General features: G+C 38.9%; 1 protein-coding gene across 7 annotated transcripts in view; it reads right to left on the bottom strand.

Annotated features, from left to right (window-relative positions):
• GRM7 (glutamate metabotropic receptor 7) overlaps positions 1 to 21,347 on the bottom strand; it is an 843,273-nt gene that overhangs the window by 404,510 nt on the left and 417,416 nt on the right. For all 7 annotated transcript variants that reach the window (XR_013960786.1, XM_080671907.1, XM_080671909.1 and 4 more), the window contains one exon: positions 12,818 to 12,972. Coding sequence is in view for 5 of the 7 variants with exons in the window: in XM_080671907.1 (XP_080528033.1) it covers positions 12,818 to 12,972 (155 nt within the window). In the remaining 2 variants the exon portion in view is untranslated. The remainder of the gene's footprint in view (positions 1 to 12,817; positions 12,973 to 21,347) is intronic.

Raw genomic sequence — 21,347 nt, 5'->3', positions numbered from 1 at the left:
GTTAGAAGAAGGTCATTTTAACTTTAAAATCCCAATTAAACTAATAGCACACATCTAATATCATGAACATACTGAGCCTGAAAAACCCATCTTTGAATTTGAGGGCTTTTCTCCCTCTTATCTAAATATGAAAAGATTATCAAGCATCTAATTTTTGTTAAAGCACATTAAAGAGGCCCTTTCAACCTCCCAATTTTTATAAGTGATCTTTCTTCCAGCCATCCATTTGGCTAACTTAATGGCCCTTTAAATTCTCACTACTGCTTTGCTTTCATAATCAGCCCTGCATTTAATGGTTTCAAGTGCTCTGTCTTATTGTTTACTATATGCCCAATCCAGACTGGCTCTTTTTAACTCTTCTAGGTGCAGCTCTTCATGGCCCACAGGTGTGTTTGCGAGCTCCTGGGATGACCCAGTGCTAGCAAAGAAGGGAAACCTTAATCTTGGTCTTGACTTAACTGCCTTCATCCAGGCATGGGACCAAGTCAACATTCTCTAATGGGGAAAACAGATACAAGATGTTTCCTTTTCCCTGTGATAAGTCAATAAATAGCTAATGTGCTGGAAAGAATCGAAAAGTGATTTATGGACAGGTCATTTTCTCAATGGCAATCTTGAAGGCCTGAAGATGTCAACCTCATTCTAGGGTGAGATGAGTTCCTGATTCTGGGGACCCAGCCAAGCAGACATTATTAGAAAAGTATCATGTTTCTCTATTCAAACCTTTTTAGGATTACTGGAGGATTAAAACAAAATAGTTGTCCCTGTTTTTGTTTGTTTGTTTGCCTAAATTATAACTCATTCAGGATGGAAAAAAGTAATAATTGTTCATAAATATTATAAGGTAATGAAAAATGCACAGTCACTTTGAACAAGATATTATCATTGAAAAATACAATAGACAGTCTAAAGCCTGGGAGGAGAATGTGAAAAGAGAGTTTATTCCAGAAATCAGGCCATTCAAAAGTTCCGGGGTGAACTGGGGAATGTAGAAAGCCACAAGTAGAACCAGGGAAGACAGATGCTCAGAAAAGACTCAAGAAGACTTTAAGCTCTCATCTTTGGCTAATCTCTAGGCTCAGCCCAAACAGGAAGTGAAGGCTAAGGCAGAATTGTAAACAGCCTGGTTAAGACTGAAGCAATATCCCAGAACAGAGTCAAACCACAAAGATTGAGAGGTAGGTGTTTAAATGAGTCCCCATCAAAATTTATACGTTGAGATCCTAAAACTCAGTACCTCAAATGTAACCTTATTTGGAAATAGAGACATCCTATATAATAAAAGGCTAATATGCAAATTGTCCCCTCGACCAGGAGTTTGACCAGGGGTTGGGGCCAGCCAGCCAACAGCCCTCGGCCCCTTTCCCCGGCCGGCCCCACCCCTGATCAGCCCCCCTCACCCTGATCAGGGACAGGGCCAGCCAACCTTCTGTGTCCCCTCTCCCCAGCCCAATCGGCCCTGATCAGGGCAGGCTGGCTGGACCCCACCTATGCACGAATTCGTGCACCAGGCCTCTAGTTACAGATATAATTAGCTAAAATGAGGTCTTTAGAATGGACCCTAATCCAACATGATGCTGGTGTCCTTGTAAAAAGGGAAAATTGGGACAGAGAGACAGACAGGAAGAACGCACAGGGAGAACATCATGCAACAATAAAGGCAAGCTAAGGAATAGGAAAGATTTTCAGAAAATCATCAGAAGGTATATAAGCATGGGTCAGATTTTTTTCTCATAACTCTCAGAAGGAATAACCCTGGCAACACCTTGACCTTGGACACTAGTCTCCAGAAATGTGAAACAATAAATTTCTATTGTTTAAGCCACCCAGTTTATGGCAGCACTAATAAACTAATTTATCATAATAGATATTTGTTTGTTTGTTTGTTTTCACTCCTGCTGTTCAAGGAAATCTCTGTGAAACACTATCTGAATACAAGTCAACAGAGCAGGCACTCCAGTGACTAGACATAACAAGGAAGTTTTTTCAAGTTTGGATAATTCACAAAACAAACAAACAACCAATCTTATAGTCTTCAATAATTAAGAACATCAAACTTTGTGAAGGGGGGAGAATCTAATTTCCAGAGTTACCACATAATAATAAGTAAATTTACAATTATTTTACAAAAAATCACAAAGCATACAAAGAAATAAGAAATTATAACACATTAAAAAAATGATAAATCCATCATGTAGGAATCCCAGATATTGGACTTACTAGTAAAAGACTTTAAATCAACTGTCTTAAATATGTTCAAAGAGATAACAGAAACCATGGACAAAGTACTAAAGAAAATTATAAAATAACAAATAAAAAATGAGAGTATCAATGAGGAGATAATTTATACCAGTTACCATCTGCTAACATTCTTTATTAGTTGTGTATTTATTGTGCTTATTGACTATTATCTGTTTCCCTCTGCTAGACATAATCTCTATGAGGGCAAGGATATTTCTTTTTTAGTTATCAGCACGTAGTCAGTGCCTGACAGACAGTAGACTGTCATCATTTGTTAACTGAATGAAAATAAGTGGCCTCCACAGGGGCACAGGCTACCAAGGAGACAGAACTGAACCTCACATCACCCTGCTTGGCCCTGGAGGATGGCTGGTTAGCCAGAGATGGGTAAGATTCCTCAGGGAAGGAACAACCTAAGACAGGCACAGTTGCAGAGGGGCCATCAGGAGAGAACTAGGGGGTCAACAGAGGTGGGGCACAGACCCTCACCCCCCCCCCAACTTTGCAGGGGTCTGAACCCTCACCCCTTCTGAGGGAGGTCTCCTGCCCGGATGGCTGCTTCGCTTCCCATGCCCAGCTCAAATCGGGACCCAGGCAATAGACAGAGACTTAGCCGACAGCAGCTGCCCTCTCACTGCAACAAGACTTGTTAGAGTTGTCTTGTACCCATGGTGCGGGGAAGTGGGTTTTCGATATCTAAATCCAGCCTATCGCCAGGAATGCTCAGGGCCTACTCAAGAAGGCAAATAATCCTTTCCACTAATATTTACAGGGTAAAATAAGATTGCTGTTAGAGTATTAAATTTGACAGTAAGATAGTAGTCAAGTTCTCAGACTAATTTAAATTGGCTAATTGAAATAAGTGAATATTCTAGAAAAATTAATGGGACTGGACAAAAAACTGTTCCTAAAGTGTTAACTAAAATTTTTATTAGTAGTTCATCTAATAGTAAAATTGTGTAACATGTAATGAACCTAAAGCAGTCATATTTTAGTGCAAAAAATTAAAATTTAAAAGCTATCAAGACTACATTATAAAATTTCCAAAACCCTCCTAATATTTAAATAAAAAAAGGGGGGATAGTAGAAGAATATCATGTAAGGAAAAATATCCTGTAAGTAAATTTCATCTAAAAAATTCTTACTTTAGAAAATTAACTTTCATTTGTAATGCTAACAGCAAGACACCCATGAAAAACACACATGTTGTCAAAACAAGCCAAAGGAAAATTGTTTGGGCAAAAAATGAAAAAGGATCTCAAGTCAAATTTATAGAAAGGATTCCTTTATTAACTTTTGGTCGAGAATATGTTTGTATATTTTCAGAAAACAACTCCAAGACCATGTGGATTCCTGCAACAGAGAGGAATTGACAGGACTGCTCCAGCCATGAAGACAGAAGAGAAACAGTCCAGAGATGGAAGACGCTGACGATGCCTTGCCATACTAGCAGTCAGTAGCTGTGCATCGCTGCAGGTTGCCCAGGACCAAACCAGAGAGGGTCAGACCTGCATTACCACCATTTGTCCACCATCCAGAACTGAAATATCATTGCTGACATGTACACATAAGGAACTGTTTGACATTGAAATTGGGACTCAAAAGAACTGTTGGCCCAGAAAGAAACTCACTACAGACTGATTCATTTGCCTCTCAGCATAACCATTATTGCTTGTCTTATTTTCGGTTCTTATAAGTGTATTTCTAGTATCAAATGATCTCACTCATCTAGGGGAAATAATGAACAACATAAACTGATGAACAAAAACAGAGCCGGAGACAGGGAAGCATCGATCAGACTGTCAAACCTCAGAGGGAAGTTGGGGAGGGTGGGAGTAAGGAGGAGACATCAACCAAAGGACTTGTATGCATGCCTATAAGTCTAACCAGTGGTCACGGACAACAGAGGGGTGGGGGCATGTGTGGCGAGGGGTTTGGGATGGGAATGGAGGGATGAGGACAAATATGTGATACCTTAATCAATAAAGAAATTTAAAAAAAAGAAATAAGTGGCCTCTTCCACATTCAACAACCTATTACCTATAATTCTGTGATATTAAAAAAAAACATTAAAGGTGATGTGACCACAGTGAATACAGTTCAGAGTGAGTATTTATGAAGTGGAAGTTTCTGAATGTGATGACTCAGGGAGAAAAGTTGCTGGTGAAATAGTTGCACGAACAGTCTGTTACTCTGAGCATACATTACACACCCAATCACTTCTCCCGTGGACAAAGAATACATAAATGTCATGATTTATATTAAGGAAGGAATCTATACAGTGTAGGATGTGCTAATTCAGTGGAATCCCCAAATGATATTAGTGGTGCCATATTTTCTAAGCCTGAAAAATGTTTTAAGACACTTTGGCATTCTGCTTTTTCAATCAAAATTTAAATTAAGTTATAAATATTTATAGATTTCAAATTTCAACATGATAGGGTATTTGTTTAAAATATCAAATTTATCTCTCTCTCTCTCTCTTTCAATTTTTGTCGATCAATGAACCACAAGCTATACTGACTTTACAATTTTAAGAGCATTCCCTAGCTTATATTTTTCCTTCAAAGACAATCTTTACTTGAATATTTTATATAATATATAATTCCTATGAAAAAGGATTATGAAATGGCTTAAGTTTTAGTAAAATTTTAACAAAGTATCACCTGTGGTAATAAATACAGGCATATAGAGTGAAGGTAAACATCTTTCTTGAGGCTATCTGAATTTTCATTCTATGGTAATCTGACTTACTCAATAGTCTACATTTCTTTTTTAAAAAGCATATATCTACAAGAAAACCCTACAGCTAACATTCTACTTAATGGTGAGAAACTCAAAGCTTTCCCTTAGGATGTTTCCTCTCACCACTCCTTTTCAGCATTAAAGTAAAAGTCCTTGCTAATACAGTAAGGCAACAACGACAACAAAAAGTAAGTACAAGTTATATAGGTTGGGGGAAAACAGAAAATGGTCCTGTCCTCAGATGGCATGATCATCTATGCAGAAAATACAAAAACAAATTAACCAAAAATCAAAACAAAACAAAATGCAGAAACCCCTGTAACTAATAAGCAATCATAACAAAGTTGTAGGATACAAAGTTAGTATCCAGAAGTCAATTGCTTTCCTATATAACAATAATGAACAAGTGGAATTTGAAACTAAAAACACAATAACATGTATTAGCACCCCAAAAATGAAATACTTAGGTATGTATCTAATAAAATATGTATAATATCTATTTAAAGAAAACTACAAATTGTTGACGAATGAAATCAAAGAACTAAGTAAATGGAGAGATAGCCAATAATCATGAATAGGAAGATTCAATATTGTCAAGATGTCAGTTTTCTCTAACTTGATCTAAAGATACAATGTAACCCCAAACAAAATTCCCACAAGTTATTTTATAGATATTAACAAACTTATTCTAAGATTTATACTGAGAAGCAAAAAACTCAGAAGAGCCAATACAATATCGGAGAAATACAAGTTGGAGGACTGATGCTACTTAACGTTAAGAATTACTATAAAACTCTACACTGTTTTCTACAATTAAAAATAGAACTGCCTTATGACCCAGAAATTCCACTTCTGGGAATTTATCTGAAGAAAGCTGAAACACTAATTTTAAGAATGAATATATTTACCCCTATGTTCATTGCAGCATCATGTACAATAGTCAAGATTTGGAAACAGCCCAAGTGTCCATCAATAGATGAGTGCCTAAAAAATCTGTGGTACATTTACACAATGGAATACCACTTGGCCATAAAAGGAAGGAAATCCTACCCTTTGGGACAGCATGGGTGGACCTAAATGCATAATGTAGATTCTAGTTAGTGTTCCCCTAATAGAGAAATAGAGTGAGTATACATGAAAACGCTTCAGAAGCAGAATGGACATGGTATGCCTGAGAGGGTGAGATCAGGAACAAGGCTGAGGTGATGAGGGGAGGAACGCATCACAGGGTAGATGAGGAGTATAGTGGGGTTTGGAGAATATATAGTGTTCATGAGAGAAGGACACAGAAGGGAGGAAAAGGAAGAGGGGAACATCTTTGTGAAGTAAATAGCACTTGGAAAGGATGTAACTCAGAAAGGATAAAGGGAAGAATGAAATGCTTAGAATAAGGCTGTCCAATAGTGGGCCATATTTGTTAAGTCAGTTGAGATGCATGGGATAGAAACTCACTCTGAAGGACCTTATACAAACAACAGGAGTCTGTTAGTTTATAAAGAAGAGAAGTCCAGATCCAGCCTTATGGTTCAGGGGCCTCAGTGATGCCTTTGGATTTGATGCCTTTCTCTCCAGCATTCAGGTCTTTGATGTATTCATGCAGGCTCTCTCTATGCAGGTGGGAGCAAGCTTGGAGTTAATACCATTGCAACATAGTAATAGAGAGAAGAGAGAGAAAGAGACAGAGACAGAGAGAGAGAGAGAGAGAGAGAGAGAGAGAGAAAGATATCACACCTCTTTCTCAAAAGTTTTAGTAAAACTTAACCATCGTCTGCCATGGGTCACAGGCTTGCTCCAAAACAGTCTTTATGGTGGCCCGGGGTGTAATACAAGAGGAGCTCTGTGCTGTTCCCAGAGCCACAGATTTGAATGAGTCCCATCTGAACCACATGGGCTGACAGTAGAGTGTGAAGATCCCAAGGTGAAGATGTGAGGCTATAACAAGAAGAGGGAATGGGTGTTGGGTAGGCAGAAATGATAATCAGCCTTAGAATGTTCCTCCTAGGAGAGACCTTTGGGGTAATCTAGTTGAAATCTTTCATTACAGATAAGAAAATTAAGTCCTAGAAAGGAAAGCCCACATGAAAGTACATTGGAAACCTTATAATTAAAAAATTATCATTTAATAAAAAATGTCTATCTTAGCAATGAAACATTAAAAATACATAACTTCATTAAATGTTTTAATTCAAAATACAAATATACATTCAATTAATCGCCAATCTTCTGATGCGGGATCAAGGTATTTCTCATGATTAATGCATCACCTGATTGGCCTCCCTGTCATGATTGTGAAAAAAAACAACTATAATAAAATTCACTCTGGTGGTATTTAAAGTGAAATGAAAACTTAAGGTAGTTGCACAGTAATCTAAGTACAATTATAGCATTTATTATTTCCCTCTAAATTTGCTGTTGTCTTGGCCACAACTAATAGTGACTAACTTTTACTAAGTATTTTTGAAGTATTCAAATGGATTTTTTTTTTTTTTGGAATAGCATCTCTCTCTCTTTCTCTTTCCACTTGTTTCATTGGCTTATATAAATTTTAATTGCATTAAGTAATTATGGGTATATGTACATATCACTAGAATAAATAGATTAGAATTAAAAATAGCCAATTCTTGGTAGCCAAAAATTCAAGTAGGTGGGATGTTCTAGAGATCATGCTATTACCTGTGAGTGTTCAATGTGCTGGGGCATCAGACAGTATCTTTCAAACAGAACAGATATTTTCTTTTCTTTTTTTTTAAAATATATTTTATTGATATTTTACAGAGAGGAAGGGAGAGGGATAGAGAGTCAGAAACATCAATGAGAGAGAAACATCGATCAGCTGCCTCCTGCACACCTCCCACTGGGAATGTGCCCACAACCAAGGTACATGCCCCCGACCGGAATCGAACCCGGGACCCTCCAGTCCGCAGGCCAACGCTCTATCCACTGAGCCAAACCGGTTTCGGCAGAACAGATATTTTCTTGTTGGTGTTAGAAAATGACTGGTGGCCAGTTAAGTGAAATCATAGCATCTATCCTATGAAATAAGAGACCATGTGGCTCAAAATCTGGGACTGTATACATAGAAAGCAACTCCAACTTAATTGTTCTCAGATCTCCTTAGATATCTATCTTGTAGATTTCTCATTATATCTCTTACCACTTTATTGCTCAAGGCCCATAATCGCAAGTTTAAATATCACAAGATTAAAGATAAGATGCTATAATTCTTCACACAGATAGTCTCACGCCTCTGATCTGCCCACCCTCCCTTCTTCAGTCCATTCTATTCATAGACACAGTACAGTGACATGCCTAAGACAAACAGAGGCAGCCTTATCCGCACTTTCTGCTTTGTATGTTTGTAACATTTAACAAGTCACCTAATTGAGCCATTGTGCCAGGCCTGTACAGGAAAGCCCTCGAAAACTGCAAAGAAAGTCGAGAGCAGAAGAAAAAGTGCATGAACCCACATCTGAAATTTCAGGAAAGATCCTGAATTGGAGGGTCAAGTGCATCTTTCTACTAAATGTCTTAGAACAAAACGTCAAAGAGACAAACCATTTTGGATAAATATGTCCTCATCCTGAGAAAACTTCAAATTCACACAAACATGCAGTCCTTTCCATATTCAGGTATTATAATGCATTCAGATATAATAGACAGAACAAATAAATGTCTCTTTTCAAAAACTTACTCCATGCTAGATCCTCTAGTGAAAGCCAAGGCTGTGCGATCAAAGATGGAAAATCAGAGGGAACCCACAGGCTGCAGGCACTGCCCTCAGGGTTCAGAATCCAGATGTGAGTGCCACGTGCGCACGTGAGTATGATCGGCGGTTGCTGTAAATGGGGCATGTAGCACATTTTGGACCGAGGGAGCAATTAGACTGGTTTAGCAGAGTAAACTAACCCTGGGAAAGGCAGAAAGTCTTTTGAAAAGATTAACTATTTTATATATCTTCAAGAAAATTTTTATTTTCCAGATCAATAAGAAAAAGGAAAATGGGAAACCTTGGTAGACTCAGGTAGTGAAGGATCTGATAGGAGTAGGTTCCGGGAACCCAGAACTGGCTGCAGAGGCTGAGCTAGTGGCCTGCATCTCACCCTCCCAATCTTCTCTGGACCCACAGTGCATCCTGGCTGCGTGGTCCCTCTTCCTCCTCCTGTGCATGTCTTTAACTTACAAGCTGGTCTTTAAGGGAATGTACCTCAGAGTAATTATCATATTTATATTCTTTTTTTTTTTTCACCTACCACTTCCACATTAAGACAGCAACTTCATGAAGGCAGAAAGTGGGTCTAGATTGCCACCTGCTACATCTCAGTGTTTAAATCCATGCCCAATATCCAGATAGAGCTTATAAGCATTTATGAAAGACCCAATAACTGAAACTGTCATGACAGTGAATAGGCAATCTTCTAATAGCTCTCTCATTAAATAAGGCAGCAGGTCTAAAAGGCATATGCATTGCTTAGCAACAGTATTATGGTTCAAGGCAACCTTTCATTTCTAGGCGTTTTTCTCCCATTCATCTAACAAAACCTTATGACACGTGAGGAACCTCCCAGGTAATCACAGAAGGCTAACGTAGGACACATCTACATTGCAACCAGAAATGTTTCGGCTCAGTTCTTCATAGCTTGGATCTTGCTGGTTTTAGGACAAAATGAAGAAAGCATTCATGTCAATCTTGAGTTAAAAAGCATGAACTAATCAATCTTTGTATGCCAGGTCCAGAGCATTTTTTTTGGTCTTTTCCCACATATATATCCCAGAGTTAGTTCAGGAACTAAGCTGTTCCATGGACCTATTTAAAAATCATCACCAATTGACAGAGCCATCATGGTCAGCTTTGAAAACTTGCCCGTCATGATCCTAACTCCCTAATGTTAGTGATCACGGCACGGATGAAAAGATGCTGGCCTGTGATCCTTTCTGGCTGTAATTAGAAGATGTTTAAGACACTACTCTCAGAGAAGCTGAGTGCTTTGGAGGACAAAGAGTTAACGGCAACTTGGGCATGTTTGGCTCTGGATAATGGAGAGTCCTAGTTAATGGGGCAACAGAAGAAAGGAATATGCCAGTGATCTCTTGGCTCATCAGACAATGCAGAGACACTGAAAATGACAGAATTGTTTTGGCTTAGGAGCTGGAGGAGATCTGCCAAGTTCTGGAGACATTCTGAGATCCCTGAGCGCCGGGCAGCCAGCAGAGCCACAGCTGACCTTTCTGGGCACAGTTCTATCCTCATTAAATTGAAAGGGGAATAAACGACACCCTTGGCTAGCAAACACGAAGGCCCTTTTTTCCTATAAATGAAGAACAAAAACAGATAGGAGATAAAAGAAGATGAACACGACTCTCACAAAGGCAATATAGTTGCTAGCACTTCGGCCTAAGGCAATTTATTGTTAATTATTCATGCAGACACGCAAAAGACCAGGAAAAGACCAGTCAAAAAATCAGATGTTTGCAGAACATGTTCAAAATATGGATCGAAACAGAACAAATGTTGATTATTGATTGGCTTTTTTTCTATTCACATTTCAAGATCCAGCATTATATAACACGAAGATAAAGGGATGTAGCAATATTATGAGCACTTGGGTGATGTTCCACCCCATTAAAATTCAATATGAAACATCCACAAAACAGGGAAACAAATAAGGAAAAAATAGACAAGAGGGAAACGCTTACTTGCCCATATACAGTGTGCTCCACTCACAGTTTTGTTTGATATATTCCATAGCTTTGTTCAGAAACCTTTGTGTAATTGAGTGCATTTTTTTTTCACTTCCTTAGAAGTGTGACACTGTGAATGCATAGTCACCAACTAGATATTCTATCTTCTGTGTCAGTGAGAAAATCTTTGTAGCAATGTGGAAGAAAATATGGGTAGGTAGAAGTCATGGCATTTATAAACAGCCACGTGAAAATCATCATTATTTTATCTGGGTAGGTGTGGAAAGTTTTGCATGAAGATTTGCTGCTTCAATACATTCTGATATTTTTATTGATAACAACATTTCTCTCCCATATCAATGTTTGGGACCACATATGCCGGGGGTGGGGGGCAGATTCATGATGCAGTTTTGTATCTGACTGAATAACTTTGTGTATCCCTAAGCATACATGGAAAATGTATTTTGTTTCAAAAATGTATAGAACTTGAGATACTAATTTCCTAAAATATTTGAAGCTGGGGCCAGTAATCATGGAGTGTGGGCATTCATGTGTGTGTGGCGTCTACAGCTCAGGAAGAGAGGACCTCAGTAGAGGCACTTTAATCTGTTGCTTTGCTTAGATTCTCATCCAACTCTGACATGTCATTCCTCCACACAGTCACCGGAGTGAGCCTTGTAACACCCTCTGATCACATCCTACTTATATCCACAGATGCTGTTCAGACTTTCAGAAAAAAAAAAAAGTACAAATTTCACAGTGTAGTTTCCAAGACCATTCACAATACAACTCTGGCCCACTCTTCAGCCATGTTTATGCCAGTTTCTTAGGTGGTCTGTGATTCCTCCATCTTACCCAAGCACACAAATAATTAAAAAGCTGTTTGAGCACCTGCCATATCCAGTCCAAAATCTAGAGGCTGAGGGTACCATGGTGCATAACAGATACATTTCCACATAGAGACAAGTATAGAGGCTCTACAATGGTAGGGGATATGTAGGATGCTGTAGAAGCAATAGACTTGGCTGGTGGAATGGTCACAGCTCGCTTGCATGGAAAATTAATGTCTGAGCTGACACCCAAAGGATAGAAAGGAGTCAGTTAGCCAAATAGTGTATTACCCGGTACTTTAGAAGAGGGAAGAGTTTTCTAAATGCCCTGCAAAGGGGAAATTTTTAAAGAGTTGGGAGAATTTGAGGACTACGCTGCAGAGTGAAGCATTCGCAATTACCACAGTGTGCCCTGCTTCTTCACTCCTCTGTTCCTATCTCCTGGGTTGGAAGCTTCTCCCGGGGCTTCTTCTCATTATCTGCCTGATGAGTTCTAAGTCCCCTTATGTTTCCCCTCCTCCTGGGAGTCTTCCCCAACCACAGATCACCACCCTAGAGAAACTTCCACAGTATTGCCTTTGTGCCCTGGGGCCTCTATTTTGTATTGTGTTAGGATGTTTCACAGTCAATGACTATTTTCTGATATCTTCCTTCAGGTCCGTAAACTTTGAGGGTAAGGATTTTGTCCTCATCTGTTTTACCAGTTCGGCAAAGAACAAAGCACACCACTGATCCTCACGTTTTTGGAGTGAAAGGAAGTGGAGGTAGTTTAAAATGTCTTGCATTCTTGTGCCCATCTGCAAATGTTGGTCTGGGGTGTAAGACAGGCAATCTTCTCCAGACAGGTATCGGGAGACGAAATTAGTTCAGAGCTTCCCAGTGCACACGTGGGATCTTTATCTCCCCAGATAACACAGGAGGCCAGAGTGACAGAACCACAACCCAGCCTGTTTTTAAAAGGCCTACACAGACTATGCAGTCTTCTGGGGAGAATAATTAATTAGATTGGAATGGAGACAAAGTAGAAAGAAATGCAAATATTTGATCTCTTTTGAGTGGGAAGATAGAGTTCTTTTTGATGTGCAAAGCATGTTTTAAGGAATCTTTGGAGACCTGGCCCATCAGAAAAGAAACACAAAGCAGGATACCAGCGGAGAGTTCCTTTGCTTTGTAGTGTCTTCTTTTAGAAATAAATTTTCTTTTCAAATGAAAGAAGAACATAAATTGTAGAAATGTCAAACTCTCAAAGAGACATAAGCTTTAAACACCCTACATGGCACCAACCACTTTCTGAGCATTTCATAGACTGACATAACCCCTACCTTCCACGGTTGCTCTCTTGGGCTGAATGGTGATGGCTCCTTCTGCGATGTCTTCGTGTTGGTACAGTGGGTTTATTTTGGATCCCCAGCTGTCAGAGCCCACCCAAAGAAAATGGCCCACTTGGTCAGCTCTTTTGGCCGCTGCAAGGATCTGCCTGCAGAAAGGAATGAGAAAAAGTATATTAGGATAAAGAACAGCTATTGAACGTATGCAAATTAGGGATCAAGTGGAAGGAAAGGAAGCTACCATTTCACTAAGAGTAAATAACTGATGCCCAAAATGTAAGCGAAAGGATTTACAGCTTTAATATATAAAGAGACTTTCTAAACCAATAAGAAAAACCATCAAAGTGGCTTGAGGAAAATAGACAAAGAGTATTAAAAGTCAACAGATAAAAAGGAGAACTATAGGGGACTCTTTCTGCCCCCCCACGTGGGAGTCTGTACTTGTTCTTTAATAAATTTCCACCTTTAAAAAAAAAAAAGGAGCCGAAACTGGTTTGGCTCAGTGGATAGAGCGTCGGCCTGCGGACTGAAGGGTCCCGGGTTCGATTCCGGTCAAGGGTATGTACCTTGGTTGCGGGCACATCCCCAGTGGGGGATGTGCAGGAGGCAGCTGATCGATGTTTCTCTCTCATCGATGTTTCTAGCTCTCTATCCCTCTCCCTTCTTCTCTGTAAAAAATCAATAAAATAAAAATAAACTTTAAAAAAAAATAAAGGAGAACTATAAATAACCAATAAACTGGTCATTCACATACATTAAAAAGGAGGAACATGTGAAATAGAATAAGATATCAAGTTCATTTCTTGGATTGGCCAGATGTTTATTTTGTGTTGTGAGTTTGGCATGGGCTGGAGAAATGAGTGCACTCATTCTCTGCTGGTGTTTAGTAATGAAAGGTCTTAAATTATTGATTAAAACAACAAGTTAAGCTTGAACAATGTACAACCAATATTCGTAAGTAAAAATTGTGTATATATAACAATGGCAACAAGATGTTTGAATACTAATCATAATTTATATCATTTACCTGTATACTTTAACTTCCTTGTTACTTATGATATAAATGTATGCTTGTCACTGTAAAAGAGCCAGTTTAATTAAAAATAAAATAAATTAACAAAAGGGAAGCTTCTTTATTCATGGAAAAGTTATTACAATAATATTTTTGGAAGAACAGAGCATGGATAAGAGGTAACTACATTAGTAAAACAGAGAAAGCTACAACTAAAATGGTATTGGTAGGTAATATCACAGGAGAAATTGTTTATTTACCTCTCAGGACTTGGATGTTCCAAGTACCACAGAGGTGCATGGCCAAATTCAGTGTCTTAGTTGAAAGATTGTTCATAGAATGGCAAAAAAGAACACCCAGATTTTTCTCTCCTTCTCCCATGCAGGATATGGAAAATTGTGAACAGCCAAACAGCAGAAGGTTGTGGGCGAGCGATGATGAGTTAAACATGAGGTTGAGGGTGGCGAAATTGGGAGGAAGAAGTTAAGGGTATTATTAAGTATTGAAATGGTAAGGCCCTCTACTAAATTTACATAATTCTGAAAGCCAACCATGTGTGTTATTCCAGGAAGAAAATTGCTTTTCTGAAAAAATCTGAATGCCCAGGAAAAAAAATCTTAGATATTGACCTAGAGATCCTTTAATGGAGTTGCCCAGGTCCACTGAGAACCCTATCAAGTGCACAGAATTTTTTAGTCTCTAACCCAGCTAGGAACTGCTGCAAATCACTCATAATTGTGGAGAATCTTCCATTTAAAATAGAAAAAAATGTAACTAGGGAAAAATAAATAGCAGTATGGGATGTGGCAGAGAAAATATATGAAAAAGAACAAAAAAACAAACACATTTAAATGAGAATTATCATATCTGTAATCAAGAGCAAGATAGAAACCAACAAAAAATAGGTTAATTATTAAAATGTAAAATTAAAATTATGTTAGAAGATAAAAAGAAAAAAATTCTAAAGAAAATTCTCCAGGAAGCAAAACCATAACAAAAGCGTAGAACATACACAGAAAAAGATGTTTCAAATCATGAATCCAAGAACACATACATTCAACTAATGCCATTTCCAGAACAATGTGCAGAGAAAATAAAGTGAAATGTTTTAATAATATCTTAATGAAAAAAAATCTAAGAAATTGAAAGTACAAGTTCCCCATATTAAAAAGGCTCACCCAGCATAATATTAAGGAAAAATCAAGCATGCCACAAAATTTAAGATTTCGGAAAATGAGAATATCCTAAATGCTTCTAAGAGAAAAATCAGGAGACATGCAGAGAAATAAGCAGCAGAGAGAAAAAAAATAATGAATGATGGAGCAATGACTCCCCCATTCTTAGGAAAATTGTTTTATAATCTAAAATTCCAATAGAAATAGAATTAGCATAATGCACGGCTATTACAGATTTTTTTCCATCCCAAATTAGAATCTCAAGCTCCCTCCAAGTCACTAGCCTGTAACTCATTAGTCACAATAGATATTTGCTGTAATAATTCTGTGCGAGGTATGATGCATTTAAAAATAAATGAGTCTAGATATTCCCAATTACGAAGTAAGTGTGGAGGCAGAATAAGAACATTTTTAGGCAAAAACCTTTTTCTTTAGTTTGCCTTTTATTATAAAGTTATTGGAGGATTGCTCCAGCAAAATGAGGAAATAAACTATGAGTACACATAAAAAAGAGAAAGAAAAATAAAGAAAAGATAGAGATTTCAGGAGGGAAGTGCCCAAAACAAGTAATAATACAGGTCACCTTATATATATGGACAATAATGTAAACACTGATTTATATTGAATGGAAATCTGATAGAATGATGTTGGGAAGATAATGAAGAACTAATTAGCCAAGTTAATAATTCAAAAATTACAGTACAGGCACATTATGCAGATAAGGCCTGAAGAAATAGCTTAAAGAATTAAAATTGTTGCTCAAAGAGAATAGAACCAAAGAGTTTAGAGGAATGAGAAAGGAGACCAATGTTTTGCACCAAAATTATTTTAGTGATATTTTTAAAAATACATGCATTTATTATTTTCATTAAAAAAATGACATACAATCAATTGTTTATACTTGATGTAGAGTATCACTTCTACTGATCTACCCAAAGGAAATAATCAAGTATACAGTCAAAATCCTATGTTCATTGAAGAGACAACCAGAATGCAGAGCAACAGGGAACTGGTTACATAAATACAGCACATCCAAAGGATGGATGGAGAGCAATTAAAAATATACTCCATGTAATTTCCACAAGGCATTGTTAAAGAAGAAAAGTCAAATAAAAAGCTGCAAAAGACTGTTCAATTCTTATGTAATGAAAGCTGGCCAAAATTTGCCTGTATTTCTGTATATACACAGTTAAAACTATAGGGTTAGTATATAAGAGCACAGAAAAATACAGATGTCAAAGGCAGGGGATAGAGGGTAGAAGAAATGGTAAGTACTATTTTAGCTTAAGTAAATTGAAATACATATGAAAAATATTAATAATATACGATCTGTTGTAAACAAAAACCATTCACTGAGAAGCTGCTGGTAATTCTGAAGAGAATGAAAAGGTGGGGTGAAACAAGGAAAGAAAGATGAAACTGACATAAATACAAAAAGTGGACATTCACCTTAACGTATTTATGGAAGAGTGTGGGGTTATTTGTTAAGATAAGTAGGATTAAACCATTTTAAAATATTTATGGTACAAAAAGTGAAATGTGAATTGCAAAACGTAAAATACAAAATTCATTGTGATCTTGATTCTGTTTGGGGAAAACTTATATATGTTTAGAAAAAAATTATTACAAACCTCAATCCAGAATTTTTTAGTGGTTATCTCTGAGTGTTGTGATTTCAAGTTTTTTTTTTTTAATATATTTTATTGATTATTTTACAGAGAGGAAGGAAGAGGGATAGAGAGTTAGAAACATCCATGAGAAAGAAACATCAATCAGCTGCCTCCTGCATACTCCCCACTGGGTATGTGCCAGCAACCAAGGTACATGCCCTTGTCCGGAATCAAACTTGGGACCCATGAGTCCGCAGGCTGATGCTCTATCCACTGAGCAAAACTGGTTAGGGCGAGATTTCAAGTTTTATAGGGATTGCATAAAATCATAGTTTGTGATTATTCTCTCTCACCTTTGATTTTTCTAGATAAGCAGGAGACAAAGTAAACTTAAGAGTTCCTTTTACTAAACAGCAATAGCAAAAATTTCTCCACATTTTTCAGTGGACTTAAAATAGCTATGTATTGATTTATAATCAAAATAAAGTGTTCCAGAAAAGAATCCATTTTTGTCTAAAATCCAAATTATTAGTATGCATGACTGATTTAGCACCTATCTCTGTTTCAAAATCTAGATGTTAATATCTCTTCACTGCTATTCTCCAACAAAGTATTTCAAGTTAATGTTCTAAGAAATCTCAAAATGTCCAATCTACAGTGTAAATTTCCTGAAAACAGAAATAACATAACATTGTAGGTCATTAATACTCTTCAGACATCAGTGTGTTTAATATCATGTTCTGGGAGACACTTATATATGCACTGAATTCTATTACTGTGCTCAAGAGCCATTACTGCTATCATTATTATAAATCACAGTATAAAATAATAAACACATAACAAGCCCCAACACAAAAAAAAAATAGCACAGTTATTAAGAGGATTATATACATTTTTATATCCCAAATTAAAACCTTACACTACCTGAAAATCAAGAGTATTAAAACTAATTTATCACCATTGCTATTTACAGTAAAACTTTTATGTGCTGTGTATGATGAATTTAAAAATATAGCTCTCTCTCCCTCCTCTCTCCCTCTCTCCTCTCTCTCTAAAATCAATAAAAAAGATATACTTGTGTGAGGATTTAAATAAAAGTAAAAATAAACACAAAGCCACACCTTATCAATGTATTACATATTTTTAAATGTGTAAAATAGGTATGAAAAAGATATATGAGATGATTAAGAAAGGAATCAATGAGTTGACAAAACCTGGAGCAAAAAGACAGGGTAATATTATGAAATAAAAATTCTCTGAAGTAACTAAATCACAAAGTATGAAAGAAAATGCCCTAAGAGCAAACAAGTCAGCATTTTATAAAAAGAGAAATAAGGGGTGATCAGAAACAGTGCCCATAAAGAAGAGGCTGTTTGAAGTAAACCTTGAAGAACAGACACACTTGCAACAGGTAGAGAAAGAGAGAAGAAACACCATGAACAAAAGCCATGATGGAGGAGGGACCAGGAGATGTTGGAGGACCAGAGTCATGCCTCTTGGAAGGAGAACTGGGAGAGTGGAAAGGAGTTATAACTGTTAAAATAGAACCACTTGCGAAAACATCATGAGGTCAGAAAGGCAAGCCTGTATTTAAATTATTAAATAGTGGACATTTGACTAGGCATTTTATTCACCCACTGAATGCCATTTATTAAGAATACTAGAGGCCTAATGCATGAAATTCATGCAAGGGGCTCAGCCCTTACAGCCCCAGCTTCGTCCGGAAGGTCGTCCAGACGGTCGTCCAGATGGTTGTTCTGCTGTTTGTTCATTCTAATTAGCATATTAGCTCTTTATTATAAAGGATCCTATGTACTGAGCACTGTAATAGGGCCTGAGGACACCCAGCCCCGCAACAACCCTCCCCTCTGGCAACCATCAGTCTGTTCTCTGCATCTCTTTTGCTTGTTTGCTTTTTGGTCTTTAGATTGTATATATAAGTAAAATCATATGATATTTGTTTTTCTCTGTCTAACATTTCACTTAGAGTAATGCCCTCTAGGTCCATCCATGCTGTGACACAAGTTAAGATTTCATTCTTCTTTATGGCCATTACATACATGTACCACAGCTTTTCTTGCAACTTGAACTTAATATAAAATAATACTGAATGTAAACTATAATTGAAAAATAAACATTTAAAGCCTCAGATTAAAAAAAATAATATCAGCAAAGAATATCATAAATTGGAAGTGGTTCTAAAAGATTAATGTAGTGTAGGCTCAAATAAATAAAAAAGAGCCATCATCTCTACCCTGCTATGGTTCTACCCTAATGATGCTTATGGATTAATGGAGAAAAATGAAATGATGTGAAACAACACCGCGACACAAACTACAAAGAATTTTCCAAAGCTGCATTGTTCAGAGAAATCAACATTGTTCAGAAAGCAATGGCAGAGGGGCCATTAGACTGGTGAAGTGGGGCAGCAAACAGTGTTCTCAGCAGGTGGAAGAGAACGTGCAGAGACCCAGGAGGAAACACAGTGGGCCCAGTGCCTCCTGTGTAGCAGTCATGAGGGAGTGTGGAGTGAAATACTCCCAGGATAGGTGAGGCAGGATCACCATAAAAACTGCTCCGAAGGATTTTTATTGTATTGATGGGAGAACTGAGGCCTCCGAAGTTGGAAATCAAGACGGGGAGGGTGCCTGCCAAGGCGAGACAGTGCTCATTTAAGTAGCATACAAACCTCAGGTATTCCAACCTCAGGTTCACACTCTGCATTGAACAGTCCTGACACCCATGATCAGAGCTTAATACTGGCAAGATGGGTGGATTCAGAGGTGGCATGTAGGCCACTGGGAGGGGAAAGACGCAGACTGGGACCAGGCTGGCCATGATAATCCTATATAATAAAAGCCTAATATGCAAAACAACCAAACAGTGGAACAACCGGTCACTATGATGCGCACTGACCACCAGGGGGCAGATACTCAATGCAGGAGCTGCCCCCATCCTGCAGGCCCCAGGCCAGCCAAGGCAGGTGCTAGCGGGGGGCCCCGATCGCCCCACTCGTAGCCCAGCAGAGGGAAGTGACCAGCAGTGATGGCAGGGGACGGGGCCAGCAAGTGGACGGTGCCAAGCTGGCTAAGGCAGGTGCCAGCAGGGGGACCCCGATCACCCTGCCGGTGGCCACACAGATTGGCCCTGATCGTCAGCCAGGCCTAGGGACCTTACCCGTGTATGAATTTCTTGCACCAGGCCTCTAATAATGCAATAATTCCAGCAGGATGGAATAACAGGCTGGGCCCTTACTTTTACCCTTCATAAAAAATATTAACCTTCAGCCCTAACTGGTTTGGCTCAGTGGATAGAGCGTCGGCCTGCGGACTGAAGGGTCCCGGGTTCGATTCCAGTCAAGGGCATGTACCTGAGTTGCGGGCACATCCCCAGTGGGGGGGCATGCAGGAGGCAGCTGATCGATGTCTCTCTCTCATCGATGTTTCTAACTCTCTATCCCTCTCTCTTCCTCTCTGTAAAAAATCAATAAAATATATTAAAAAAAATATTAACCTTCAAATTCAATAATGTAGTATTTTAACCTATAAGGCAAAAATCTCATAAAACCTACACAACTCTTTCACATAAGCAGAAGTGTTAGTTGCACAACCTCTTTATAAGACAATATTCATATATTGTTTAAGAAGGGGTATATCTTTGTTCTGGAAACTTCTTTTCTAGGAATTTATAAATATCTTACCTAATAATAGAGAAACATGTAAATTGACCATACCTCCGCTACCCACCCGCAACCAATCAGAGTGAATATGCAAATTAACCAACAAAGATGGAAGTTAATTTGCATACATACCTGGGTCCTGTGAACCTCCTGGGCACCCAGATCACTCCCAGCCGGCCATGGGAGGGGCTGAGCCTGCGATCGGAGGGGTGGGGTAGTGGGAGGGGGGTCGCTTCCCAAGCCTAAAGCCTGGGGCTTGGGAAGGGGCCCAGCTTGCGACCAAATGCAGACCATCGGGAAGTCAGCACTGGGTTGCCCAGCTGCAGCCTGGAGACCCAACACTGACTGCTCAGGTGGCTGAGACCCAGAAAGTGAGTCAGGGTTTGATCTGCAGCCTCAGTGGAAGCTGTTGATCAGTGTACTTAACTCTCTCTTTCTCTCCCTCTTTCTTTCTGATCTTCCCCAGCAGCCAGGCTTTTCTTTCTCTCCTGGCCTCCATGGGGGCTGCTGTTAAGCCCTGCCTCTTTGATCAGAACCAGAGATAGGCCTGGAGATGCTGACTGGCATAGGAACCAACCAATCAGAACCAAAGGTGGGTGCTGTGGAGAACCAATGGCTGCCTAGGAGGCGGAGCTTCTGACACTGACTGGCATAGAAACTGACCAATGAGAGACAAAGTTGGGTTCTGTGGGGAGCCAATGGCTTCTAGAAGGTGGAGCTTTTGACGCTGACTGGCATAGGAACGGACCAATCAGAACCAAAGGTGGGTGCTATGGGGAGCCAATGGCTTCTAGGAGGCGGAGCTTTTGACGCTGACTGGCATAGGAACTAACCAATGAGAACCAAAGGTGGGTGCTGTGGGGAACCAATGGCTGCCTAGGAGGTGGATCTTTTGACACTGACTGGCATTGAAACTGACCAATGAGAACCAAATCTGGGTGCTGTGGGGAGCCAATGGCTGCCTAGGAGGTGAAAATTTTGATGCTGGCATAGGAACCGACCAATCAGAACCAAATTGGCCAGTAGAGGAGGGCAGTTGGGGGCGACA

Source organism: Plecotus auritus (genome assembly GCF_963455305.1).
Source record: "Plecotus auritus genome assembly, chromosome: 6".
NCBI classification, from domain to species: Eukaryota; Metazoa; Chordata; class Mammalia; order Chiroptera; family Vespertilionidae; genus Plecotus; species Plecotus auritus.
The sequence above is the reverse complement of the archived record's forward strand: the minus strand, read 5'-3'. Positions and strand labels throughout refer to the sequence as shown.